This window comes from Leptonychotes weddellii, chromosome 15 (assembly GCF_054177405.1).
Source record: "Leptonychotes weddellii isolate Sample4059 chromosome 15, ASM5417740v2, whole genome shotgun sequence".
In the NCBI taxonomy this organism is placed as follows: Eukaryota; Metazoa; Chordata; class Mammalia; order Carnivora; family Phocidae; genus Leptonychotes; species Leptonychotes weddellii.
In genome coordinates, this window is record NC_138383.1 from 32,179,186 (window position 1) to 32,206,985 (window position 27,800).

The 27,800-nt window shown below is 53.7% G+C and overlaps 2 protein-coding genes across 3 annotated transcripts; one reads left to right on the plus strand and one right to left on the minus strand.

Moving 5' to 3' along the window:
• Positions 1-793: 793 nt before the first annotated feature.
• MMP28 (matrix metallopeptidase 28) lies at positions 794-26,564 on the plus strand. 2 transcript variants are annotated; one of them, XM_081805346.1, is made up of 8 exons: positions 794-1,198; positions 12,342-12,421; positions 12,638-12,825; positions 17,727-17,951; positions 19,794-20,039; positions 21,320-21,469; positions 21,781-21,948; positions 22,925-26,564. In XM_081805346.1, the coding sequence occupies exons 1-8, from the start codon at positions 1,088-1,090 to the stop codon at positions 23,068-23,070; spliced, it is 1,314 nt and encodes a 437-aa protein (XP_081661472.1). In that variant the 5' UTR covers positions 794-1,087; the 3' UTR covers positions 23,071-26,564. The 2 variants fall into 2 exon arrangements, with proteins under 2 accessions (XP_081661472.1, XP_081661471.1); XM_081805345.1 differs by having other exon boundaries at positions 796-1,198; positions 22,791-26,564.
• C15H17orf50 (chromosome 15 C17orf50 homolog) lies at positions 24,943-25,613 on the minus strand (the record flags this gene model as incomplete). The annotated part of the gene is made up of 2 exons (XM_081805347.1): positions 24,943-25,162; positions 25,270-25,613. Coding segments are annotated over 2 exons (564 nt in total), but the record flags the coding sequence as incomplete, so codon positions are not given.
• Positions 26,565-27,800: the final 1,236 nt, after the last annotated feature.

The window sequence follows — 27,800 nt, forward strand, 5'->3', positions numbered from 1 at the left end:
AGTTGACTTTTGCTCAGTGCGAGTTTACCGAAGGCTCTCACGTAAATCGTTTCACTCCACCTTTGCTACGGACTGTGTGGAATACATTAAGCCAAGCACTTTGCCCTCAGTTTCTCTTTTAATCTCCATGCAACTCTGGGAACTAAATATCATTTGCTCTCATTTTATTGAGGAAGAACCTGACGCTCGAAGTCGTTAAATCCTTTGCCAAAAGTCACAAAGCGGCAGCCTACCACTTATTAATTGCGTACTGCGCGATGTCAGGTACAGTGCTCAGTTACTTAGAGACATTATTCTCTCATTAAATGCTCCCTACAACCACATGACATTAGTATTCTTATTATCGACATTTACTGATGAGAAAATATGTTCAGAGAGGGTGAGTGACTTGCTCAAGACCGCACAGCCGGCAAGTAATGGAGACAGGATTCACACGGCTAGCAAAGGAGCAGATCTGGAACTCAAGCCCCAGTCTTCTGACCCCAGCCCGGGGCTCCTTCTTTCATAGCCCAGGGCCTCGCCCCCTGCCAGCCTGGCTGAAATAATGTGACCCTCAGGCAGGCCAGGACCCTCCTTGATCGAAGTCTTAAGATGCTACAATCTCCAGGAGACCCTTCTTCCCCCGCCCTCCCGGGAGAGATCCGGATCAACTGGAGGTGGTTGGCGGAGAGAACGGGTGGGTAGGGCGGCGGCGGGCACCCGGCCAGGCTGTGCAGCCTGCGGAAGAGGCTCCGGGACTGCGGCGTGTTCCAGCGGCGGAGCGGAGTGGGTGGGGCCGGAGTGCCCGGCCCCCGCCCCTCCTCCCTCCCTTCCTCCCTCGCCTTCCCGGTCCCGCGGCCGACGACCCGCGGGCAGGCACTGCCCGGGCTGCACTACCTCGGGCCGGCTCCCGGCGAAGCTCCCAGAGGGGCGGCCCTGCGCCCGGAGCCGGGGCACCCGCGAGCCCCCCCGGCCCTTCCCGCTCCGCGGAGGGGCGGCGCAGAGCTGGAGCATCCGCGAGGCCCAGGGCGCCGCTGACCGCCTCCGGCAGCCCGGCGCCCAGGGGCTCCCCACGCGCCCGCGCCCGGGTGGCGGGAGCGGCGGCGAGATGGCGGCGCGTGTCGGCCTCCTGCTGCGCGCCCTGCCGCTGCTGCTGTGGGGCGGCCTGGACGCCCAGCTCTCCGAGCGCCGAGGCCAGGAGCTGCGCAGGGAGGCGGAGGTAAAGGATGCGCGGCGGGCGGAGTGGGGGCCGCGTGCTGGAGACCCTCCAGAACTTTGCGGTCAGGCCACCCAGCCGGCTCATCTGAGCCGGCGATCTGCGTTACCCTCTCCCCGTCCGCACACAAAGAGCCTCGGGAGCATTCTCCCCCGTGCCAGTGCTGGGACCACACAGGCACACAGATTTGCATTGATTTTCCCGGACAAGGCGGGGAGGGGGGGGAGGAGGGAGCGACAAGATGGGACAGGCGGGCAACAGCTGAGAGAGAGGTAGCCCCTGCACCCCAGTTGGGCGCAGACCTACTGTTCCTCACCGCCTAGGATGCGGAGACTTGGCAGTTCATTCATCCGATGTCCCGAGCCTTCCCAGAGGCTGCGGAGCCCCCTAGATTGGTGAGGTGGAGAGGATACCACAGACTGCCCCGGACACAGGAGACAGCACTGGGCTGGTGCTGCCACTGACCAGCTTGAGCAAGGCAGTGTCCAAGCTCGGGACTAATTTCTTAACCTGTAAAATGGGTAAGAGTATTATAGTCTCAAGAACTGCTTCTAAGGAGCTTTGGAACAGTGCTTCAGGACTGAACTTGAGAAAGGAGGCAGGGAGGTGGAGGGTCTTGGTTTGACTCCCCTCCTCGGGACTCAGCTGCTTGCTGTAGTTTGCACAAGGTGAGGTCTTTGGAGGCAGGGGTGGGGATCCACTTGGGGTATCTATTTTCCAGATAAAGATGATTGTAATAATACGTATCACTTCTTTCTTCCCCCAAAGAAGCATCTCTGTGTTCTTATCTATTCTCAAGATTAGGACTGGGGTCTCCACTATTTTAAGGAGTTCTAAATTCCTGAGCCCAGTGCTCGGCCCTGAGACTCTTGCTCCCTAAGTGTTTCATTCCGGCCCTAAAACTGCCAGTCCAGAACTTCTCAGTACCCTCCCATTCCCCTTCCCTAGAAGAGGCATGCTGAATCTAAGAAACCTCTAGAATGAAGAAGCCCCCACTGAAGGGCTCTTCCTTCCAGCAGCCAGCTCCCACCACTATTCTGGAATATTTGGAAATGACCGTGTTTCAACAATGGGGGCCACACTCTCCCCTTCCAGGCACTGGTCTCTTGTTTTCTGCTCTCTGCTTTTGCACATTTGGGAATCACTCTGTTTCACTGAATTTAGAATCTTACAACATCAAGTGCATGGTCCTCATGGCCCCAGGAGAAGGCTTCCGTCTACCAAGCCAAGTCCTATTAAGAGTCCCGCCCCACCTCCCCCCAAGTCCGGGTCCCAGGCAATCCTTGGCAGGAGAACAGAGACAATATCTCTGCCGCCCATGCCTGTGGTGGCCCCAGATGGAGAGAATTTTATCTTGGGGTGTGCTTGGGAAGCATAATACTAAGCAGATTGAGTCTCTTGCAGTCTATTTAACATAATTGGGGGAAGGGGATTTTTAGCTCTGAGAACAAGAAATATTTTAAAAGTATTAAAAACTCTGGAAATGTGTATGTGTCTCTATATGCCTATGCATGTACATAGGTATGAATATATATGCAAATCGGGGGTGTTAGTATGTCTATATGTGCTTCTTTAAATGGTCAATTGCATGAGCTTCAGTGTCAGACAGACGTGTGTGCAAACCATAAGTGAATCATTTAATCTCTCTGAACCTCAGTTTTCTTCTCCGTACAATGGAGGTTAATAATGCCTATTTCATAAGACTGTGCGGTTTCATTGAGATAATGTATGTAAAATGCTCAGCACAGTGCTCTAGTACATAGAAAATAATCTATAAAAGGAAGCTGCTCTTAATATTCTTGTTATTATCTTTATCATTATTTTAGAGAACAGCTTCAGATTAAAGTCCTGGCTTGGTCAGGGCACCTGGGTGGCTCAGTCAGTTAAGCATCTGACTTCAGCTCAGGTCATGATCTCGGGATCTTGGGATCGAGCCCGGCTCAGTCTGCTTGTCTCTCTGCCCCTCTCCCCTCTCATGCTCATTCTCTCTCAAACAAATAAATAAATAAAAATCTGTAAAAAATAAAAGAAATAAAGTACTGGCTCAGTGACTAGCTCTCCTAGAACAATAGCACAGGACAAAATACGTAAGGCAACTATTTTCAGCATTGGACAACAGGCGACACAGAGCTATCATTCCTAAGAGATGGTGTTGCCGTTACTATGGCAACATTATAAATTACCCCAGAACTTAGTGAGGTAAAACAAACATGTATTATGTTCATAGATACTGTGGGTCAGAATTTCAAACAGGGCGCATGAGGGCACCTTGTCTCTGCTCTACAATGTCCGGGGATGGAATCATCTAAAAGCTCTTTACTCACCTATCTGGCTGTCAGCTGGGGGCCCCCATTCTCTCCCGTGGGCCTTTCCACATGGTTTCTCCAGGTGGGCTAGTTTGGGCCCAAACATGGTGGTTGAGTCTCCAGGATGAGGATTCCAAGAGAGAGCGATAGGGTGAGAGAGAGGGCAAGCAGAAGCCCTATCCTCTTCATAAGTGAGATGAGGAAGTTTCGTAGCATTGCTTCTGCTGTACCCCATTGCCTGGAGCAGTCACAAGCTCCAGGTCAAGGGGAGGGAACGCAGACCCTACAGTTGGTGGCAGGAGCATGAAGTCACTGTAAGAAGAGCATGGGAATGGGAGGTATTATTGTGGTCATTTGGGGAAATACAACCATCCACAGAAGAGAACCACACAAAGTGAGCCCCATGATCACCCCGGCTCTTTGCTCAGGTCTAATTCCCTGACTGGGGCGCAGAGAGCTAGACCCTAAGCAAAGCATAGCACTCCCGCAGAGCTCGTGGACAAAGTTCAGAGTTCAGGACAGAGAAGTAAAGAAATCATAAAAACAAGCTGTGTGATCTTGAGCTAGTCCCCTCACTGCAGCAGGAGGACTTCCTCCTCTATGAGTAAGGGAGCCAAGCTCCTTAAATGACTCTCTTCGTGCTAACATTCTTTGGCTTTGGTGTGTTTGTATGCCCGTGCCTGTGTGCGTGCGTACGTTTCATCTGCCTGGGTGTCCGTGTCTGTCTGTCTGCATGTGTCTGTGTTCCCAGGTCTCTGTGTGTATCCCTGTGCCTGTGTGTGTCCCTTGCAGGCATACAAAATAATAAAGTTGAGCATTTTCCAAAGTGGGCTTTGCCGGGGAGGAGACTGACCGCTTACAAAGCTGCATTATGAACAAGTTCATTGTTGCCCACTTGGGAAAACTAGGACTGCTCATGACACTAGTGAGTAGGAAGGGCCTCCACTGCTGAGTTGCAAGATTGAGAGTTAATGAATGACATCATCACCTAGGCCCCCCTCCCATTCGCAGTCAGGCCCTATCTTGTATTTGGGTGACACGGACTGTCCCAAGGGATCTACCTACTGTGCTTCCCCTGGACCTTCTTTAAACACCCAGGTGGTATGTCCAGGACCTACCTTCCATTCAGTAGTCTACGCAGATCTGCACAGCTGCTCTCAGTGTGCGAGTACAAGGAACTGGCCAGTTCGTCTCTCCAGGGAAATGTTGCAGCTTCTGTGGAGTATCCACCCACAGATGCAGTGTCTGTTTCTCATACCCCAGAGCCATCCATTTTACTTTTGTGAGTCAGAAACCCAGAAGCCCGGGTGTGAATGCTGTTCCCAAGAGCTGAGTGCAGTGACTCACGGGTACAGGGTGAATAGAAGTGCAGAAGGGGCTCTGGAAGGTCCCAGAGGACCATGAGCTGGTGGAAAAGCAGTTGTCAAATCAGTTTGAAAACTAAGGGATCTAGCAAAAGCTGGGTAGTGGAAACAGGACTATAGTAGCGAGACAGGTGGACAACTCTCCCTAAATCCGGCCTTGGTTAGGGCATTATTTTGTGCCCTAAATTTAGCCCTGCAAGTGTAGTGAGGACCATGGGTCCATACAGTATGATTATTTGGCATTAGAAAAAGTACAAGAGGGGTCTGGACGGAGACTGACCCGCTGATCTTTTCCAACTTCCTTAAGGACAAAAAATAAAAGGGGGTAATTACAGCAAGAGGTATCTAGGCTACACCCAGACAGAACTTTGTGAATATGAGACTAGGAACAAGGGAAAGGAGGAGAAGTTAAAGGGAGTCAGACAGAGGGAAGGGGAGGCATTTTTCCCCAATAAAGGGAAAGGGTCCTAGCTGGTCCCACTGTCCCGGGGCTTTCAGTAGAACCCAGGAGCCAGAGAGCAAAAGGAACATGCCTGAGTCCCGTTAAATACCTGTGGCTTGTCAGATGACCTGTTTGGGGTGTGAAGAGAGATGTGAGCCCAGCCTCTACTGAAAGCCAGAGTCCACCACCTAAGCAGCTTCTTTCCTCTGCTCTGGCCCTGGACCTGCTTACAGAGGAGACAGAAGGAATCCAGCTAGAAACATCCCCTGTTTTACCTTTTTCTCATTTGAGAATGATCTCCCCAGTAGAGAGAGCAGGCTGGCCCCTGTGCCTTCAGTTTAAAGCCTCTGAGTCACTTGTTTGAATGTAAAATATGACATCAGGAATAGATGTCAGGAAATTTGAACTCGAGTACTGGTTCTGTTGCTCACTTAGGATCCTTTAGCAAGACACTGCTCGCTCTCCTGAGACTTACTTTCCTCATCTTTAACATGGGATTAGCAACACCCATCCTGCCTATGTTCTTGCAAGGTCATTGTGAAGTTCAAAGGTGCCAGACTCTTAAAAGATCTATACTAGTCAAGGACTCGCTGTGTTCCTGATTACCAGAAACATATTTTTATATATAGAACACGCCAAGGCAGAACACCAACTATCATCCCTTGCATCTTGACTTGGCTAATAGCGCTCAAGATGTATTGAATGACAAAGACAATCACATAGAGTCACTATGGAAAGATTATAATCATAATGAAATGTAACATGAGATGGAATAAGCCATAGGTAAAGCAACATGGTTTTTGAGTGATCTTGCCATTTTGCAATTGAAAAATTCTTGGTCTCAGGCGCCTGGGTGCCTCAGTAGGTTATGCATCCAACTCTTTTTTTTTTTTTTAGATTTTATTTATTTATTTGAGAGAGAGAGAATGAGCAGGGGTGGAAGGGTAGAGGGAGAGAGAGAGAGAGAGAGAAAGAAACAGACTCCCCACTGAGCAGGGAACCCGACATGGGACTCGATCCCAGGACCCTGGGATCATGACCTGAGCCAAACGTAGACGCTTAACCGACTGAGCCACCCAGTGCCCCTGCATCCAACTCTTGATTTCAGCTCACGTCATGATCTCAGGGTGGTGAGATCGAGCCCCGTGTCAGGCTCCGCGTCAGCTCATGGGGGAGTCTGCTGGAGATTTTCTCTCTCAGTTTTGCTCCTGCAGTTCTTTGATAATGGAGGATGTCACAGGCACTCTGGAGACATAAGACTGAGAGCTGCCCTTCCCAGACTTACCTAACAAAATTCCTTTCCGGCAATAAAGCTCTGTGACTATAGCTTTTTAATGGGACAACCGTCATAAAGCTTCCCCAGGGTATCTTATCTTCTTACTGGATTTTCACGGCACTCCTGTGAGAAAGCTAAGGCGTTCTTACCTGTATGTCACACCTTGAGGCACAGAGAGGTTAAGTACTTTGTTATAGCTCACACAGCTAATCAGTTGCAGAGGCAAGGCTATGATAATAGATGAAGCTGGAGTACATTTTAGCTCTAATCCAACCCTTTCATTTTATGGAAGAAGAAATGGAGGCCCAGGTGCGCCTGGGTGGCTCAGTTGGTTAAGCGTCTGCCTTCTGCTCAGGTCATGATCTCAGGGTCCTGGGATGGAGCCCTGTGTCATCTGTCATCGGGCTCCCTGCTCAGTGGGAATTCTGCTTCTCCTTCTCTCTCTGCCCCTCCCCTCACTCATGCTCACTTTCTCTCAAATAAATAAATAAAATATTTTTAAAAAGAAAGAAAGAAAAGAAATAAACAGAGGCACAGAGAGGGACAGAACTTGCCTAAGAACACACAGTTCTTAGTAGCATAGGAGTAAAACAAGACACAGCCCAGGGCTCTTGCTCTGCCAGGCCAGTGACTCAGAGTTCTTGACTCAGGCCTCAATTTATTTTGCTACACCTCATTGCTAGTCTTGCCCTGCTCAGAAATGGCCAGAAATTTCCCCATCCCTCGGGCACTAAATGGGCTGGGCTCTATATACCCTCCCATGGCAAGTCAAGACAGATGCGGGACTAGAACCCCCAGAGTTCTAATCCCACTCAGCTTTCTGGGTCGCAGGGAGAACCGTTTTCATTTTACTCAGACACCACAGCCACTCCCAGAACTTTTCAGAGGCGACTCCCCAGGGAAGTGGCCCCAGCCCTGACCAAGTGGGTGAGGCAGGTTGTCACAAGATTTAGGCCTGAGCAGGGTGAATCACAGAAGGGGCACGGTCCTCCAGCTTCCTCTCCACTCAGCTTAAGCCTTGGGCTCCACAGGAGAGAGGATGGGTGGAGAACGGGGCAAAGAGAAAACCTGGTGTTTGGAACCGCAAGGCAGAGAGGAGCAGCCAGGACATGGCCTCCATGCAGGGCAGTGGGGGTGACCCCAGGTAGAGCTCAGGGGGTCCCTAAGAGAACACAGGACAAGCCCTGGGGAAGCTCCAGCCTGGAAGGGAAATGACTCCTCCAAGGCGTTAGTTGTCGAGCTGGAATGAGAACAGGAGTTCTACCTCCTAGTCCTGTGTCTCTTTCTGGGATCCCTTTACCACGTGTCACCAGCCCCCCACCTCTGCTCTTTCCCCCATGCAGACAGGGCACTTCTGTAACCTTTGCAGGGGCAACTGAGGCTTGGCAAATGGGCTCACCGAAGAGGGTTAGGGACAGCTGCAGGAGCCGAGGGTGTGGTTCTGCCTCCACTCAACAGAACTTCAGGGCACTCAGCACTGAGGATATGAAGGGCCTCTTCCTATACGTAATTTTAAAGTCTTCATATTAAAATACAAATGTTCATATTAAAAATAAGTGTAAGGGAATCCTTAAGTTCTGATAATTGCTATTATAATACTTCAGTGCAGGCCACCTGGGTGGCTCAGTCGGTTAAGCATCTGCCTTCAGCTCAGGTCATGATCCCAGGGTCCTGGGATCGAGTCCCGCATCGGGCTTTCTGCTCAGCAGGGAGTTTGCTTGTCCCTCTCCCTCTGCCCCTCCCCCCCCCACCTTGTGCGATCTCTCTCTCTCTCTCTCTCTCTAAAATATTCATTTATTCAAATAAAATCTTAAAAAAATACTTCAGGGCTTTTGTGGAAATATAAAATGTCAAATTCTTAAAATTTATTTTTCTCATTCTCACGTGCTCATACTGCCTCCTGGGAATTCGGCCCTGCCTTACAACCCACAGGGTGCCAGAGACCAGTCAGGAAGAGAGGCCCAGGATTTCCCCTCTGATGGACCCCTAAAAAAGGCCTCCACCCTCATCCTGCCCTCCAGTCCACCTTGCCTGCCAAAGTACCAGACACGGCAGCCCAGCCAGGAAACAGGAGACGCCACTAGTCAGTATCCCCTCCCTTCTGCTCTGTCCAAGGCTTCATAGTTCCAGAACCGGAGCCAACTTTCTGATAAGGGCTGGGTGGGTTTGGGGGGAGGAGCACAGGGAGTGCCAGCCTGTTAGCCTGTGACCCGGTCTCTCCCAAGTCACTCAGCAAATCGGCTTCAAAGGGGACACTGAGTTTCCGACTTCCTTTAGAAAGCCACTCTATCCATCCTCACCAAGGGAAGGGGAGGAGACAAGGAAGAGAATCAGGCACTTGGCTGGGGCGGGGCAAGTCTAAGATAGAGCACCTGAATTGAGAACAGAGCTCTAACTGCCTTGTTCCGAGCAGTTCCCGTCTTATAGACGGGTTGCCTTCCAAAAGTCTGTTAATTTTTCTACTAAGGTAAATCAACTAGATCAACTGTTTATTATTTACTATGTATGCTGATAGGCATTGCTTTACTTAATCCTTCTGAGAATTGGGGCGCCTGGGTGGCTCAATGGTTAAGCATCCACCTTTGGCTCAGGTCATGATCCTAGGGTCCTGGGATTGAGTCCTACATTGGGCTCCTCGCTCATCAGGGAGTCTGCTTCTCCCTCTGCCTGCCATTCCCCCTGCTTGTGCGTGCGCGCTCTCTCTCTCTCTGACTGATAAATAAATAAATAAATAAATAAACAATAAATAAATAAATAAAATCTTTAAAAAAAAAATCCTTCTGAGAATCCTGTGGGGGTTATTCTTGTTTTCACATTGCAGGTGAAGAAACGGAAGGCTCAGAGATGCTAAGTAATTTGTCTCTGGCCACCCAGAGTCAGGGTTGGGAACAGATTCTTGATTCCAAGCCCAGTGGCTATTCCATGATGCCATACTATTTTGGGCAATAAATGGTCTTCCAGATTAAGCCACTAGAACTCCTTTAATCCATTATGCATCCCAAAATAGTGCACATTTGGAAAGGGAAAAAAGAAAATAGTACTGAAATACGAATAAATTAGTGTAGAAAAATAATGAAATGGAGTTGGGAAGTGGTCTGTTGTCCAGAATAAGGGTTCCTTATGGAAAGTGGCTTTATTGAGAAGAGGATGTGGAAGCCGCTGAGGGCAGATATAATGAAATTCACAAAGCCAAGACTGGATACTTGCAAAGGCTTGGGAGCTTGCCCATCCTGGCTCTTCGTGTCTAGTTTTTGTTCTCAATTTGCACCTTTTCCTCGAGGCAGCAGCTGTGATTGGTGTTGATTCAAGAAATGCAGCAAAGGAAAGTGAGTAAGAGAACAAGGAAGACAGAAAATTATTTCCATATAGGTAACACAGCCAGGAGGCCTAAACAAGGAGAGACGATGTGTGTCTGTATAGGAATTAAGCAGCCGAGGTGACATTTCTTTTAATCCATCGATGAGGCTTTCTCAGGGACAAGGGCAAGCAGGGAGCCAAGTGCATGGTTTCCCCGAAGGGTAGGGCTGGTGATAGGTAGGGACGATGAGTTGCACGCTTCTCACCACTGGCCTCCACACACGTGGTCACGGAGAGAGCAGCTTCCAGGTGTGTGAGGGCACGTGGTGGCAAAAAGGCATTTGGGCCATGAGATGTTCTCCAGTTACAGTAACTTCCTCAGGGGATGACACCCAGGTCCACCGCCATCACATCATCCACACGCTGGAAGATTCTGGCTTCTCCCTTGAGTTCTGGGATCCTACAACTAATGCCACTTGACATCACCGCGTGGATCTTACTTGCATCCACGCCCATCTGGCCCGCCTCTTGTTTCCTTATGCTGTCTCTAGCTTCACCATCCAAGGCGAACATTGAGGAGCCATCCCGGATTCCTCTTTCTTTCAGTCCTCACAATTAACCCACCTGAATCAGGACTCAGCTAAAACTCCCCTTTCCTACCCTGGGTGGCAGTCCTGCCTCTCTCCCTGTGGCTTCATCACATGTCCTGCTTCTTCACACTCACTGTGCTCTAGCCTTCCTCTGTCCCTCAGACACATCACCACGGTTCCTAGCCCAGGGCTCTGCGTTCGCTCCTCCTCTGCCTGGAACAGTCTTTCCCACCTCACTGCATGGCCAGCTACTTCTCACTCTTCACGACTCACATCAAATATCAGCTCTGCAGAGGGTCCTGCCCTGACCTCCCTGGTGGAAAGTTTCTCACTAAGTTATTCTCAATCGGGGCACCTGGGTGGCTCAGTCGTTAAGCATCTGCCTTCGGTTCGGGTCATAGTCCCAGGGTCCTGGGATCGAGCCCCGCATCGGGCTCCCTGCTCCACGGGAAGCCTGCTTCTCCCTCTCCCACTCCCCCTGCTTGTGTTCCCTCTCTCGCTGTGTCTCTCTCTGTCAAATAAATAAAATATTTTTTTAAAAAGTTATTCTCAATCACATCACCCAGTTTCTTTTCTTTATAGCATCCAAACTGTCTCCTTCACTTGTTATCTGTGTTACTACTGTCTGTCTCTATCCACAAGTCTTGTTGGTCACTGGACCTGACAGTGTACCTCGTACATTGTATGAATTAACAAATGAGTGAATGAAAAGAGGAAGTTGCAGGTTTCTAATTCAAAAGTTACTTTTTTTTTTAAGATTTATTTATTTATTTACGTAATCTCGACACCTAATGTGGGGCTCGAACTCAGAACCCTGAGATCAAGAGCCACATGCTCCTCCAACTGAGCCAGCCAGCTTCCCCCCAAAACTACTTTAACGCTATTTTTTTTTAAGATTTTATTTATTTATTTGTCAGAGAGAGAGCACAAGCAGAGGGAATGACAGGCAGAGGGAGAAGCAGGGTCCCCACTGAGCAGGGAGCCCGATGTGGGGCTTGGTCCCAGGACCCCGGGATCATGATCTGAGCCAAAGGCAGATGCTTAACCAACTGAGCCACCCAGGCACCACCCCAAAAATTACTTTTCTAAGGAGCCAAGTTTTTATACAAACCATAGAGTTGAGGGCAAGTGCATTTGTTGTTCATAGGGCCTTAAACATACCTGCTTTGGGGAGGAGGTGAATTGTTTAGGAAGAAACCAGAATAGAAAGATAATTAATTCCCAAGCCAGACATGGCAGAGCCTGCGGGTGACCAGCCCAACTTCTGATCAATACAGGGTAACTCCCTAGACAGGGGAGATGTTTCAGGAGCAGAGCTGAGTGCATATTTATATTTATAAAAGCTGCTCTGTATGGAGCCCCTCCTAGGTGACAGGCACCGTGTTAAGTGCTTTGTAGTCACTTGTGATCAAGCTTCACCAAAAAAACCTGTAAGTTATATACTGTTTCTAAGTCCCTTTTACAGATAAGGAACCTGTGGTTTAGAGAAATAGCTTCCTAACTGGGATTTAAACCCAGGCCACCGTGATTCCAGAGCCCCTAACTCTACTTGTCCAGCATGCCCTGCTAGATCTCTGACGATGCCATGAAATACTCTGGGTAGGGACTCCATGGCCAGTTTGAGAATTAAGGAAGCTAAGGTTTAGAAATATTGAGTGACTTGCCCAAGACCATCAAGGTAGTCAGTGGTGGCCTGGAACGGAGTCTACGTCCTTCTGGCTTTGGTCCCAGGACTCCTTCTCCTGTAGCTCATAGACTTCACTGGGACAAAGGTGAGACTGGGCATGATGCATGTGTCACGGACCCTCGGAGACCAAGGGAGGGGAAAGGATGCCACACCGTGGGAAAGCTGACGCTCCTCTCTCCCCCAGGCATTCCTGGAGAAGTATGGATATCTCAGTGAGCAGGTCCCCAAAGACCTCACCGCGGCAAGATTCAGCAATGCCATCAGGTATGTGGGGGATTTGGGGGTGCCAGAGGGCAAGCTTGGGTCTCCTCTTCCCGCCTCCTGGATGGCTGGCCTCCCTTCTGTGTCCAAGGGTCATGCTCCATTGCTCCCCCCACCAACCCTGCCACCAGCCTCCTGCTGTCTCCAGGGAAACTCCTTGCCCTCACCCCCACCACCCACCCTCCCACTGTGGTCCTTTATCTCAATTCCTCCTGACAGGGAGTTCCAGAGGGTATCTCAGCTGCCCATCAGCGGTGTGCTAGACCCTGCCACCCTGCGCCAGATGACACGGCCCCGCTGTGGGGTGGCAGACACAGACAGTCAGGTGGCCTGGACCGAGAGGGTCAGTGCCCTGTTTGCTGGACGCCGGGCCAAAATGAGGCGTAAGAAACGCTTTGCAAAGCAAGGTGAGCCCTGCTGAAATCTATCTAAGCCAGGATTCCCAACACCCAGAAGCCCCGTGGCCAGAGAAAAAAACCAGCCTAGCCTCGGACTGGGCTTTGTCGGTATCCTCTTCCCTAGGGCAGGAGAGGGGAGAGCAGTGGGTGAACAGAACCCCTCAAGTGGAGGGCCATGTTTGTGAACACAGACATTTAAATCAGAATTACACCAAAATGGATGGATTTTCATTATGCCGATGTTTTCCACAGCAAGCCCCATCAAGCCCACTTAATTCCTTGATCAGTTAGTTATGCAGGGCAGTTAAACTGTTGCCAATGTTTTGCTTTATGTTTTCCCAAAGTTGTTTTCATCATAAGAATTATTCAACAAAGATGTGATTTACCGATCAGTTTTATTTTGTCTGTAGCACGCTTTTAACAGCCTTATTGGAATAGAATTCACATACCATAAAATTTACCCATCGGAAGTGTACCACTCAGTGTTTTTTAGTATATTCGCAGAATTGTGCAACCATTACCATAATCTAATTCCAAAACACTTTCATCACCTCCAGAAGAAACCCCATGCTCCTTAGTGGTCACTCCCCTCCCCCTCTCCCCGCCCCCTCTCCCCAGCTCCTGACAAGCACCCATCTGCTTTCTGTTTCTATGGATTTGCCTATTCTGGACATTTCATCACTGCACATTTTATACATCACGGTTCCTGCTGCTGTGATTCTCCGTTTGTGGTTTTGGTTTTATCTTTCTTTCTCCTCCTCTTCCTCCTTTTTGTCCAGATCCAATCTTCCAGGGTCAAATGTTACAGACCTAAGATTTCTGAAGATTTGATTCTTCTGTCAATTCTTCATCAATAACGAGTTTTACTGTGTGTAATTTTAACATCTTCTTTGTACTAAGTCTAATTTTCTCTGACCTGATTTCTGCAGTTTTTAGGATTTCTAACAAGATGGGGTTGTTGAGTCAGGTTTTCATCTATAATCAAATTTACCGCGAGCACTTTGGGCCATTGTCTCTTTTAATTTGCATTAACTACTTGCAGCAACAATATCCATTATGAACAGAACACAAGGTTCACATACCCGCACCCATACATTCGCTAGTCCATAAGGAAGCTGTGGGTGTTCCCCTCAGCTATTGGAGGATGGCAGTGATGGGGTCCGAATGCTGGGGTCGAGAAGTCCTTGGTGTCAACATGTTCTGCATCCCACTGTGTTTCTGGACCACAGAGGTAGAACAGAGGCGCAGCATGAGCTGGGACAGCATTCCTGGAGCTGGGGCTCTGGGCTCAGCAGTGTGTCACTGCTCCATTTCCTCATCTAAGACATAGGCTCTTTCTGGTTGCAAAGTAGAGATGGGCCCTGATCACCAAGGGGAGGGGGCTTGCGGTGGAAGGTGGGGCGGCCCCAGACCCAGTCTCAGCAGTGGCATTTCCAGGCTAGAGGTGGTCTCACAGAGAACTGGGATGATGCCTCCTGGGCATCCAGGGCACAACTTGAGCACCAGAGATACTACCTTCTGGCAGCATCTTCTCATGGGGGTAGCTGATGGAACCTATTTGGTGCCGTTCAAATTGGAGCATCCATTTGGAACAGAGATTCAAGCTAAGGCATCTCCCAGGCAGGTAGCCTTGCCCTACCAGCCTAGCCCCATGTCACTGTCTGACCCTGATCCCTGGTCCAGACAGCAGTGGCTCAGGTTAGATGGAGACTTTCTCTCTTGTTCATAACCTGAACCACAGCAGCTCGACTTCCTTTACCCACTGAGTGAGAAGACCTTCCCTAGAAAGGAGCTGTGTGCTTGGCAGGCACTGAACACTTCCTATGCCTTCCTTTGGAAAATGTATTCTTAACAGTTGACCCTTCCTGAGCATTTATGATGTGCCAAGTGCAGTTCTAAATGGGTTAAGTCAGGTAATCCCATAACAACCCTAGGAGATAGGGACCATCATTATCCTCATTTTACAGAGAGCCAAACTAAGGGACAAAGAGCTTAGGAAACTTCCCCAGGGCCACATAGCCAGAGTGTGGCCAAGCCTTCTCATCACTGGGAGGACTGAGTGAGATTCCCCATGTGAGAAACCCAGAACACGGGTGGGGGCTTTAAAAATGATGTGGATTTCTAGGCCAGTGACTGTCTACTCTGTGGGCAAATGCTCTCTTGACGAAGTTGGGTTCCAGGGTAGGGTTGCCAGACAAAATATAAGACGTTCAGTTAAATTTGGATGTCAGGTGAACAACAAATCATTGTTCTGTGCTCACTTTTATACCAAAAAAAGAGAAAAATTTTGTTATTTATCTGACATTCAAATTTAACCAGGTGTTCCATGTTTTTATTTGCTAAATCTGGCAACCTCATTCCAAGTGTCTGGTCCCCTCTGTGCTTACGGGGGAGATTTTCAATCCCCCTCGGTCCCCCAAGGAGCTGGGGGGGAGGGTAGGGGGTCCAGGGGTGAATCTGGGGTGGAAAAGGAAGGAGAAGAGAGTAGGCATTTACTGAGCACCCACCACATGCCCGCACCCATACATTCTAGTTCATTTGCCTTCTCATTTTTACCACAAGTAAGTCTTACCAACCACACTTTGCAAATAAGGAAACTAAGGTTTGGAGAGATTCCATAATTTGCTATGTAAGGTTGCGAGTAGAAGTGTTGGCATTCCGACCAGCTTCTTTCCACAGTATCCGTTGCCTGTTGGGAGTCAGGTGTCTAGGTCTCCACTCCTCCCCATGTCCTTTTCTTTCCCTCTTACCTTTTGGATTTTGGGGCAAGGGCGTGGGGGGTGCACTGCCAGGTGCTTCTGTGGCCTAGAGGTCACTGCAGAATCCAGCCTTGCCTGGGCCAGAGTTCAGGATGGGGCCTGAGGTGGCCAGGCTCCTCTAAGAGGAAGAGGATGGAGAGAGGGCTCAGGCTGCTGGTGAGGGTAGGTCGTGGGTGGAGGGGGGTTCTTCCTTCTTGGCAGGCACACCAACCACCCCTCTCAAGGAAAATTAACCATTTTCTCTCAGTCCTGTACCTATTTGTCCTCCCTGTCCTCCTCCAAAGACACACGAGCCTGCGTGCACACACACACACACACACACACACACACGTTCACAGAGGATTTTTATCCTGCGAGCTGTCACCTTCCCTTTCTTGCCCATTGAGCGAAGCCCCCCTCTAATGCAAAGAGGCAGAAGGACCTGCCTCACACTTCTAGCAGCTTGAAGGTGGGCAGGGAGAGCCTGGGAGTCGGTCAGCCCCAGCAGGGTGTGGAAATGCCCAGAGCCAGCCAGTCCAGAGCCCTCCAAGTCACCTCTGGACCCCAGGCCTTCCCTCTGCCTTCCTTGTCTCCCTCCCTTCCTAAGAATCCTTCCCCCTTCCCTCCCTGAGTGTTGGTCACTGGTTGGGAGGGGTTGGGTGGCTGCCAGACCAAACAGGCCTGGGAAGGCAGCATTGCCTGGAATGGAGCTTGGCTCAGGGTGGGAGAAAAGACATTCCCCTCCCCCACTTCCATGGGGAATAGGGAGGGAAAGGGCACTCAGCTCTCTAGCACCCTCCCTTCCATCTGGAGAATTTCAGCTCATGCAGAGCCCCTGCTTTGACCCGTGGGAGCCATGTTCAGGCAAATTATCAGCCTTGAGTCTTAGCAAATGTGCCTGTTTACCTGTGTGGTGTAGTAGAAAGCGCACTGGGTCAGATGTCAGGGCCTGGGCTCGGGGCCTAGCTCAGCTACTCACTCATTCTGTGACCCTGGGCAGGTCCCTTCACCCGATCTCAATTTCCCCAGAACAGAGCAGAGAGGTCGGATGAGGAGATGGCCAAACTTCCATGACTTCAGCCCTCCTCCCTGGTTCAGGCAAGGACTTCCCCGAGGCAAAAGGGCAGGCTGTCTGAACCTTCAATTGTTCCTCCAAGGAGAGAGAGGGCTGTGTCCACTGGCCAGGCTTGCCTACTTGTCACCCATACCTCAGGAATTCTGGTCCATTTGGGAAACTGAGGCCCCAAAGATCACACGAAACCTATGCACTCCCTGGGCCCATGAGGCCTGCCTGGGAGCTGTGAGTCTTCCAGCTGGGGTCACAGTCTCAGCCCCTGAGCTTGCCAGGCTCAGAAATAGCCCATGAAAAACTCAGGATCTGGACCTTCTAAGCACCCTGGTCCTGGGTGTGCTGCAGGGGGACTCAGTTGACCTGAGGCTTGGGCAAGAGGCCAGAGTCTTTCTTAGGTCCAAGGGAGGAACTGCAGTTCTGGGCAAAGGAATAGAAACTCGTAGCTAAGTGGAGATGGAAAAATTTCTCTCCATCTCAGTGAGTGACAAAACACACCCTTTGTTCTTATTTGTTTTCACCTCAGAGCTCTCCAGAGTCCCTGAGGAAGTGAGGGGGAGGGCCAGGGGTCAGGGAAAGACCTCTAATAAATGGGTCTTGGTAGCTTGTCGGCAGCAGTCCTGCGGCACTGGAACGGGAAGGGCAGGCGGTTGTGAGGGGAGGAGAGGAGGAAGGGGTCACAGCTGGGGCCCCAGTGGCCCCATCTCTCCTCTCCCCCCGCCCCAGTAGGCAGGGGTAGGGATTTGCTGCCAGCAAGAGGTGCAGACCGGTTTTCAGGCTCAGCCCAGGCTGTGAGGAAGAAGACCTCAGACCAGAGAGTCCTTCAGGTTGGGGGCTTTTCCTGGGCAGAGGTCACATCTCCCCGAGGGACTTCCCCAGGCCAAGCCACTAGACTGGGGCCTCTCTGGGACAAGGGTAGACCTGTCAGCTCGAGAGCAGTGTCTCCCCAGCCAGACGGGCTCTTCCCAGGACAAGGGCTGTGTTACTCCCCTTCAAATCTGGGACTGCCTGGAGGAGGGCCTATCTCCGCCTCACATGGGTCCTTGGGGACCAGCCCGGGTTCCGCAGGTGGGTGTGACCGACGCGGCCTCTCCGGTTGGCAGGCAGCAAGTGGTACAAGCAGCACCTCTCCTACCGCCTGGTGAACTGGCCACGGCACCTCCCGGAGCCGGCCGTTCGTGGGGCCGTGCGCGCCGCCTTCCAACTGTGGAGCAATGTCTCGGCGCTGGAATTCTGGGAGGCCCCAGCCACAGTCCCCGCTGACATCCGCCTCACCTTCTTCCAAGGGGACCACAACGACGGGCTGGGCAACGCCTTTGATGGCCCAGGTGCTGACACAGAGGCTCTCTCTCACGTGGCAGGAGGGGAACCCACCTGGGAGAGGCAGTCTGGGGAGGGCAATGGGGCCTTTGCTCTCCCTTTGGCCTTGGCCAAGCTGGATCCACCTTCAAAGAACCCTCAGTCTCCTCCTCTGTAGAATGGGAACAATGGTTTCTGCCCAGTTGTGTGCCACATGGCTGAAGGGAAGGCCAGATGAGGTTCTGCATGGAAAGTGCATTGTAGATTCCAGAGTATTTTCTGGGAGAAGCTTCTGAGGTCCCGTCATCTGTCCTCTGCCTCTAGACAGGCCTGTGCCTCTCCTGTTCTCCAAGAGTGGGTGTTCTCCCGACCACCACCCTAAAAACATCCAGAGGCCACCACTACCCCACTCCAGCCCTCCCCACGCCCACTCCCACAGTCACTGCCGCAGGGCAAGAGGCATTCTATCCCCTACCCGCCACCGAAGGGCTTCGCATTCGCACAGCCCAGCCAGTTCTCCTGTTTGCCGCCAAACTGAAGGCTTGCGGCAGCAATTTAAACTGCTCTCCTCCTATTCTGCCCAACACTGGCCTTCAGAACCTGACTGCAGGCTACCTGTGCATCGCCCACCCCGTCCCTCCCCCCCCACCCTAATGATGAAAGGAGCCCTGACTAGACCCCTGCACGCTGGGGACTCGAGCCCTTGCGTGGCCTGGGAATTTGGGCCCTCACCTCCCTTGCGCTCCTCTACTTGGCATCAAGCCCACTCTGAGCAAAGCCCACGTCTAGGCCCTGCTGCTGGGACCCAGGTTAGGACTGGGAGAAATCTAAGCTTTTCAAGAATCCACATGTAACACATATATGTCTTCTTGCATATAACTCACTTCACCCCTGCTATCTACATGAAATGTTCATGCCTGTACTCAGCTGGAGTGTGGCAGCTAAGACAGCACGGGACTGGGAGAAAGCTCTCTGATTTGGGGCAGGCGCTTTGTCTGAGTTTAGGTGTTCTCTCTCTGAAACCTGCCATCTGTCTCCCAGGATTAGTGGGAGGAGTGAGCGGAAAGGGCTAACATTGCTCGGACAGCTCGAGGCATATCCAAAACAGGAGGCACGTATTGGTCCACACATGGCCCACGCTCCGCACCCCAGGCGGCTCTCCTTTAATGGTGGTCAGTCCCGGTTGGCCTGGGCTCCAAGAAGGCAAGGCTGGAAGCGCCCTCAGCAGGCTTCTAGGCCAACATTATCACCGAGCCGTTGGCTGACCCCTGCCCCTGCAGAAAGTGAATCGTGAAGCCTGGGGTCCTGGGAACTGCGTAACTGATAAGCTCCCTCTGGGGCATGCCACAAGCTGGAACCTCATTGATCCAGTTCACTCCCCCTGCTCACTCCTACTACAGGAGGTAGAGACCCACAGAGGGGCCCCAGGAGAGAAAGGCAAGAACACAAAAATAGATATACTTTTTATTAAAGAGACTATACATACCCATAAACACACCCAGCACGCCGATCAAGAATCGACATTATCGTCATCCAGAAGGTCCCATCGTGCCGACCTCTGGGGTAACCACTCTACCTATTCCTACCTAGATCTTTGTGAAAATAATTCCTGCGTAGCATTCATTATGGCCTAGGCACGAAATATGATATGTAACCTACTCGTATACACATATCCCTCTGTAATCCCCAGAGCAACCCCGTGAGGAAGAAGCAGCTCATTATCATCATTCCCATTCCAGATCAGAGGGAGCGCTACTTGCCCAAAGTCACACAGCTAGCGAATAGGAAAACCGGGACGGAAACCCAGGCAGTTAGGCCCCACGCTGTATGGACACCACGCTGCCTCCCCTGACCCTCTGCGCCGCCTGCAGGGGGCGCCCTGGCGCACGCCTTCCTGCCCCGCCGGGGCGAAGCGCACTTCGACCGCGACGAGCGCTGGTCCCTGAGCCGCCGCCGCGGGCGCAACCTGTTCGTGGTGCTGGCGCACGAGATCGGCCACACGCTCGGCCTGCCGCACTCGCCGGCGCCGCGCGCGCTCATGGCGCCCTACTACAAGAGGCTGGGCCGCGACGCGCTGCTCAGCTGGGACGACGTGCTGGCCGTGCAGGGCCTGTATGGTGAGCCCCCGGCCCCCGCCCGCCCCCGGGGCCCGCACGCCCGCGCGGCGAGCAGGAGCCGCCGTCGGAAGCGCGGGAACCCGGCCTCCCCGCCACCGGTCCCTCGCGATCCCGAAGCCGCGGCTCCCCTCACATCCAAAAAAGCCCCCCGTGCGTGGCCTCTCCATCCCAACCAGGTCCCGCGCACCGCCCTCCCTGGCGCTCTGATTCCCCAGAGTCCTGCCCGACCCCGGCCTCGGCGGTCCCTCTCCCATCGCTGCCCCATCAACCCAGACCCAGTCCCCCGTCCCACCTCTTCCCGCGTCCCAGCCCTCGTTCCTGCTCCGCTTGCTCTCCCCAAGCCTAGCCCCCTCGCTGGCGCTGGTGCCTGCTCCCCTCCAAGCCTGGGCCTCTGCCTCGAGGTAGGCCCAGCCGAGGTTTCCCCCCTACTCCGGCTCCTTCCAGAATGAACTGGCCAGTGCTGCCTCCCAACCGGCCACGGCTGGCTCCCTCAGAGTGCCTGGTGCGTAGGCAGGGCAGAGCCCTGGGTTCAAGTCACCGTGCCATTCCTGATAAGCAGTTGCTCGGGGGCAAAGCATTTCCCCGCGGAGAGCTCTCAGTTTTACCTTCTGAGAAAAGGGATAATCATTGAGGCCCTGCTTACCTCACAGGGCTATTGGCCCTAGGTTTCTGTAGCCTAAGAAACGTACGCGAACAGCTGCTATTTCGTGAGTGTACACTATGGGCCAGACACTTAACACACTCATGAGGTGTCTGTCCACAGATGGGGAGAACGGGGCTCAGAGAGGTTAGATAACGTCCAAGGTCACACAGCTAGAAAGTTGTAGACCAGGATGCAGGAGCTGGTGCCAAATTCTAAGCCTGTTGGACTCTGCCTCACTCTCATAAGTGAAGTATGGTGATGTAATTATTATGATTGCTGTAACTATCGCAGCCTGGGCTCCTGAACTCTGCCCTCATGCCATCTGTGCGGCCCAGGACTCAGGGAAGAGAACCTTCTGCTCTTCTTAGTGCCCAACTCTTGTGTGGTCCGCCACTCCAGTTTTAGCTCAGTAGGGTTCTCTTTCCCAGACTTTTCGGAGGAGAGAGGACTTTTGAGTTTAGTGCTACGGTTAATAATACCGACAACCAGGGACAACTCTTAGCCCCCCACCCGCCACGCTCCTTCCCTGCCTCCCATACCAGATCATGATGGAAGGAGCCAGAAGGGAGGTCTTGAGCCCTCCACACATGCCCCAACCAGTGTGTGTGCTCTCCCTCTTCTCTCCTTCCCCATGAAGGGAAGCCCCAGGGGGGCTCCGTGGCCATCCAGCTCCCAGGAAAGCTGTTCACTGACTTTGAGGCCTGGGACCCCCACAGACCACAGGGAAGGCGCCCCGAAATCCAGGGTCCTAAATATTGCCACTCTTCCTTCGATGCCATCACTGTAGGTAAGATGGTCCCACCTGCGCCTCGCTTCCTTTTTCCTTCCTCCCCCACATCTCCAGGGGTCTCCAGAACTGGAATACGAGGTGGGGTTATGAATAATAAATCCAGAAATCCCAAGCCACAAGCATTCTGCAGGGGTAGCAAGCCCACGCCAAGCAAAACACTGCTTCCTTCTGCGCGCCTTCTCTTTGCCCCAGCTGTGCACGCTACAGCCTCTCGCCTGAGTCTGGGAAGCTGGTTCTAGGAAAGCACCTTCCCTGGAAGGAAGGCGAGAGGCTGATGGTCGCTCCTCAACTCTCTTGTCTCCGGACAGACGGGCAACAGCGACTGTACATTTTTCAAGGAAGCCACTTCTGGGAGGTGGCGGCGGACGGCAATGTCTCAGAGCCACGCCCACTACAGGAAAGGTGGGCGGGGCTGCCCCCCCACATTGAGGCTGCTGCGGTGTCATTGGACAGTGGGGACTTCTACTTCTTCAAAGGTACCAGCCCTGGGGCAGAGGAGAAAATTGAGGCCTAGAGAAGGGAGGTGTTCTGTCCAAGGTCAAAAGAGGGGAGGGGTATCAATTCCACTCTGAACCTGCGGCCCCAGGGAACTCTACCAGGAGGTTCCTTCAGGGATGGATTGCAGGGCATGGGCGTTGAGGTTGTCCCAGAGAGAGAGGGTGGGAGAGCTGCAGAGAAGAGTCTAGAAGGGAAGCAGAGGACCACTCCTGAGCTCTGGAATCCAGCGGGAAAGTCCTGCTTCCTTGGAATCCTGGCTGTGCGAGGTTGGGCCTGTCACTTGGACTTGAATTATCTTGAATGGGGAAAATAATCCCTCAGGTTTGTTGGGGAAGGAGGATTAAAACATAATGTCGCGAGGAGCGTGCAGTCTATTATGTGAGTAAATAGTTTCTTTCATTCATCCAACAAATACTGAGTGCCTTGGATGCACTAGACACGATTGGAGGTGTTGGGATACAGTCGTGAACAAAACAAAAATTCCTGCCCTCATAGAACTATGTGTAGAAATGGTGGTGACTGGCCTTCCCTATGGTCCACTGCCCATTCAGGGAGGGGGCCTGCTGCCCACCTCCCCCGGATGCTCCTGCTGTGCTGTCTGCCCTCTGCTGACACCTGCTGGAAGTCTAGGCCACAACAGTCCCGGTGGGACCATCTTCCCTACGAATTATTAGTACTGTGTGATCCATGTTGATGATCACAAATACTAACCACCCTGGGCTCCAACATGAGGGGGAGCACAGGTCTGGGGGGACAGGTGAGGTGGAGGACCAAAGGGTGAGAGCCACCAGCTCACCCTGGCTCTCCCGATGCCCTACAGGGAGCCGATGCTGGAGGTTCCGGGGCCCCAAGCCAGTGTGGGGTTCGCCACAGCTGTGCCGGGCAGGGGGCCTACCCCGCCACCCTGACGCGGCCCTCTTCTTCCCGCCTCTGAGCCGACTCATCCTCTTCAAGGGTGCCCACTACTATGTGCTGGCCCGAGATGGACTGCAGGTGGAGCCCTACTACCCGCGAGGCCTGCAGGACTGGGGTGGTGTCCCCGAGGAGGTCAGCGGCGCCCTGCCACGGCTGGACGGCTCCATCGTCTTCTTCAGAGATGACCGCTACTGGCGCCTTGACCAGGCCAGACTGCAGGCGACTGCCTCGGGCCGCTGGGCCGCAGAGCTGCCCTGGATGGGCTGCTGGCACGCCAACTCGGGGGGCTCCCTGTTCTGAAGATGCACCAATTGCAACAATTCACCCCTTAGTGAGTTGTTGGTGCCCTTGTGGCCAACGTGTGTCCCCTGCCCCAGGAACGGGACCTGCCTTGGAAGCCTCCGAGCTTCCCTGCAGAAGACCAGACAGGAAAGTTTGCGTTTGTTTCCTGGAGAATTGCTTTGTGCTCTTAAGACACTGATCTTTGTGGGATCAGTCAAAGGAGAAGCCAAAAAGGGTCTCAAACCCCCCAGCCCTTTCCCAAAGGACTCTCCTCCCCAAGCCTCAGGGATTTTGTTTCTTCTGCTAAAGGTGCACTTCCTGTCCATGAGGCAACAGCACTGGGCGGCCAGGGAGGATGCAAAACTCGATGGAGAGGTTGGGACCACTTTGCAAGACTGTCTCCTTCTCCTCAGGACCTCCCTGGCTCAGTTTTTGGAGAATTGTGTCTTTTTAAATGAGAAGCCTCACTTCCAGGAAGCTTGGGTGGGTTGGGTACAAGGATTTCCAACCTCAGAGAGCCGTGGGGGTCGGGGTGGGGGGTCAGGACCCAGAGCAAGAGGGAGACTGAAGCAGGCCTGCTGGGCCCCACTGGAATAAAGTGGTGCCCCCAGCTGGTGGGCCCGGAAGCAGGCATCAGCCTTCCTTGGCATGGTTTCCAGTGAGAGCACGGATGCTGGAGCGGCTGGAACAATGTTCTTTCCCGTCCAAGCCAAGACTACAGACTGTGTGTGAGTCATCGTGATGGGGAGAGGTGGCCCGAAAAAGCAAAAAAGCTGGAGAGCCATGGGTGGCAGGGAGAGGGTGGGGGCCTCTCTGGAGGGCTGCACTGCTGCAGGCGCTGGGGTCCCTGCCGGCTGGGGGAGGCCTCGTGCTCACAATGGCCCCATTCTTCAGGCCACACACGCAGCGTTCCAGGAGCTGGATGGCTGGCCAAGAATAGCTGGGATTCCTGGAGAAGGAACCAGCTCTCCAGCCTCTCTCTCTTCTGCCTCAGCCAGTCTCAGCTTTTCAGCACCTGGTTCTCTTGTCCTCCCCCCACCCCCACCCCCCACACCTGCCAGTGCCTCATTTGCACAAACACTGCAAGACCTGGCTTCCAGGGGAAGGGGAGAATGATCTAGCAAGAGTAAGCCCTCAGCTCCCCAGGGGCATTCCTGGCCCTCAGCCTTCATTTTCGGGGGAATGGCCTTTGACTGACCTTGGATGCAAGTGCTCTGTTCCACCCTGTCCTGGGGGAGATGGAAGGCGGCGGCGCTCCGCCTGCCCTTTTCCCTCCGACGTGAACCCCGGGGAAGGCGAAGGAGGGTCTTTATCCCCCTCAACGGAGCCACCTGGCCCCCACCTCAAGGCTCTGACATTTTGCTTAGAGGCTTTATTGAGTGACTGGAGGGGCAGGGGCAGGTTTCTCAGCCGTGAGGGAGCCCAGGGGTTAGTTTCTCTAGGCGATGCCTCCGCGCACTGGGCCAGAGGACCTGAGCTACCCCGGAGATGAATGTGAGGCTGTGCCTGGGGCGCGAGTCCGGTGGGCGGGAGGCACTGGGTGCCGCCGGGACGGGAGCCCTCGGGAGGCGCTCATGGAGGCATGGAGCCCCAGGTGACGTTGGGCTCAGCCTTGCGTGGGCGCTGGGTGACAGGTGGGCAGGCCCATGGCGACCGTGGGCCGGCTTGCGGGCTTGGAGGAGGCGCTCTGGGAAGGGGCACTTCTGGAGGAGGTGGTGGCGGGGAGGCTGGGGTCAGGCGAGGACAGAGGGCACAAAGGCTGGCGGCGGGGGCGCTCAGGGGCACCCGGCGGCCCCCGCGCCCCCCGAGCGCCCCGAAGCCCGCCCCTTCCGCAGATCCGAGTGCTCGAGAAGGCAGTGCGCCACGTAGGCCGGGTGGCTGTGCAGGTTCCTGCACTTCTTGCAGAAAAGGAGCTCGCAGCGCGCACAGCCCCCGGCGCGCGGCGGCCGGCGCCGCGTCTCCAGCACGCACGGCGGCTCCGGGAGGCTCCGCTTCCTGCGCGGGGCCCGGGACGCTCAGTGCCCCGCGCGGCCCCCTCCCGCCGCGGCCCCGCGCCCGCCGCCCGCCCCTGCCCCCCACCCCCGACCGGGGCGCGCCCTTACCTGTCCGCGGGGGCCGCCAGGCCGCCGAGCAGCGCGAACGGGCCGAGCCAGCCCCAGAAGCCGCTGTCCGCGCGCCGCAGCAGCGCCACCTGCTGGGTGCTGGACTCCTGGCGCAGCGGGCAGTAGGACACGGAGCCCCGCTCGCGGCCCTCGCCGCCCTCCGCCTCCCGGCTCGGCGCCTCGCCCTCCGCCCCGCTCTGCTCCCGCGGCCTCGCCGCCGCCGCCTCCTCGTCCTCCTCGTCCTCCTCTTCCCCCGACCCCTCCTCTGCGGCAGCCTCCGCCTCGCTGGCCGGCGGCTCGGCCGGCTCCTTCTTCCACAAGGGGGTCTTCACTCCTGCGGGGCGGGGGGAGGGGGGAGGTCAGCGCAGGCCCGCTGTCCCCGGGGAAGAGCCGGGCACCCTGACTGCTGTCCACAACCCGACACCCCCCGACCCCCCCCCAAAAAAACCGCAGGCGCCTGAAGGACAGTGTGCACGGGCTGCACCGGGCGAGACAGGGCCGCCGGGCTGCACCCCATTTCCCAGGTTTCTACTCTTCCTCGCTGAGGATTCGGGGCAGGTCACGTCGCTTCTGTCAAGCTCCGTGTCCCCATCTGGAAAAAATAGTGTTCCTGTCCAGGGCGACTGTGAGGCGGGGAGCAGGTTGCGACACACACCACCACCACCACCACCATGGGCAGACCAGTTAGGAAAAGGCTGCCCTAGGAGTGAGCCAGTTAGAAAAAGGTGTCTCCTCTTCCTTCCAGGCTTGACCCCAATTGCCAGCTGGATTTCAGCCCCCAGTGTCCCTCTGGCGGGTGCCTTTATGGAGAGCACAAATTTCATAACTCGTAACAGTAATCCTGGCAGGCAGGACGTTGCCGGGCTGCCATGGGAAGTAACCTGGCCTCTCCTGGTAGGAGTCCATCATTCGGCAACCTTCCTCCCTCCCCCCGGCACCACCATGTGTCTGTCCTGCTCTCTGCTGGATCTGGGGAGCTAGACTTCCAAAGAAAAGCAGGTGGATGAGGCCAGGGAAGACACCACAGTGGTTTGCAGTGGGAAGTTCAAGAGAATTCCTATTGGTCCCCGCCCATCCTGTTTAAAGAGGTTGGGGACAAAGGGGAATGACACAATTAGTGTTTTAGCTCACATGTACTAGCACCAACTGTATGCAGTCACTGTGCTAAATTCTTCACACATTGTGCCCCTTCACCTTCACAACCACCTCGGGTAGGGGCGAGGGAGGTAACCGAGGCCTCTGAATTTCATCTAAGACTTCCGAAACCTTTCCAAAAAAAGTTGTTTCAAAGATTCTGCCAGTTTTCGATGTTGCTGAAGCTGGAAAACCAGGGTCCGCTGCACTTTTCATTAGAAAACACACCAAGGAGCCTTTTGGTTGTGAAAGGCCAGACTTAGTGCACAGCCAGAAAGGGGTACTGGAACTTTTCGAGAGAAATGGGAATAGGAAATGAGGTTAGAAAGGAAGCTGGGACTTTGGGTGCCAGGCTATGGAGTTTGGACTTTGTCCTTCAGGGGTGGGGAGCCACTGAACTTTCCAATGGAGGGACATGCTCAGAGCTGTGTTTTAGGATGGTCTCCCTGCGGGACAGAGGGAGACCCACTTAGGCATCGTCACAGCGGTCCCGGCCAGAGAACACAAAGGTCCAAACAGCAGCAGGTGAAGATGAGGAAGCAGATGTCAAGAATATTCAGGGAAAAGAAAGAAGAGGGCTTGTACAAGTAACTGAGAAAAGGCTGAACTTCTTCTCTGGGGTCGCCATGGCGATGGGTGGGCTGGCCCACCCTGGGTTTGCATCCGCACTTGACAGGAGTCAGTGGTCCTGTCTTCCGTCCCCACCCTGCTTCCAGCCCCACTCACCGTGCTTATCCATTCTTCCTAAGGCTGTGCTGCCCTCTTCCCCTGATCAGGGACTGGGATGAGACAGAGTTCCCAGAACGCATAGAACTTTGTCTGATCTCTAGGGCCCCTGTTGGATCACAAGGGGTGAGGCTAGAACTTCACCTGCCCTTAGGGTTCCACCCAGGAATAGCTGCCTTTTCTAGAGCCTCCAAGAGCACTTAAAACCCAGGTGTCCCTCCACCTTCCCTCTTGGCAAGGCATTAAAGGGGAGAAGGGGGCGGCTTTGGCCGCCAGTAGACTGGGTTCAAATCCCCGTTCCGCCACATAAATATAAGAGCTACGTGACCCTCAGCATGTTGTCTGACCCTCAGTCTCTTCATCTGTAAATTAGAGATAGTCACACAGTGCCAGACTTTACCTGGCTTACAGAAAGCACTCCAAGCATTATGTTTACTTGCATCATTACGTTCTCTCCTCCCCTTTCTGTCTTCTCTCTATCCTTCCTCACCCTGGCTCCCCACTCCACTTACTTCCAGCTCATTGCCTTAGCTCCAAGAAGCCGAGGAAATGCCTCTAAGTCCAGTAGAAAGCAGGGCCCAGGCAAGAGCTGGGTGTAGCTCCCGAATGTCATGTATGTGTGTGTGAGAATTGGGGCTGGGGGAGGGGATACTTGGGAGAACTCTTTATTT

Bases quoted from the DNA above. Each gene is read 5' to 3' on its own strand.
- MMP28 (XM_081805345.1), top strand. From the start codon at position 1,088: ATGGCGGCGCGTGTCGGCCTCCTGCTGCGCGCCCTGCCGCTGCTGCTG. The intron at 17,952-19,793 runs GTGCTGACACAG...CGCCGCCTGCAG, and splicing joins CAACGCCTTTGATGGCCCAG to GGGGCGCCCTGGCGCACGCC. The intron at 20,040-21,319 runs GTGAGCCCCCGG...TTCCCCATGAAG, and splicing joins GGCCGTGCAGGGCCTGTATG to GGAAGCCCCAGGGGGGCTCC.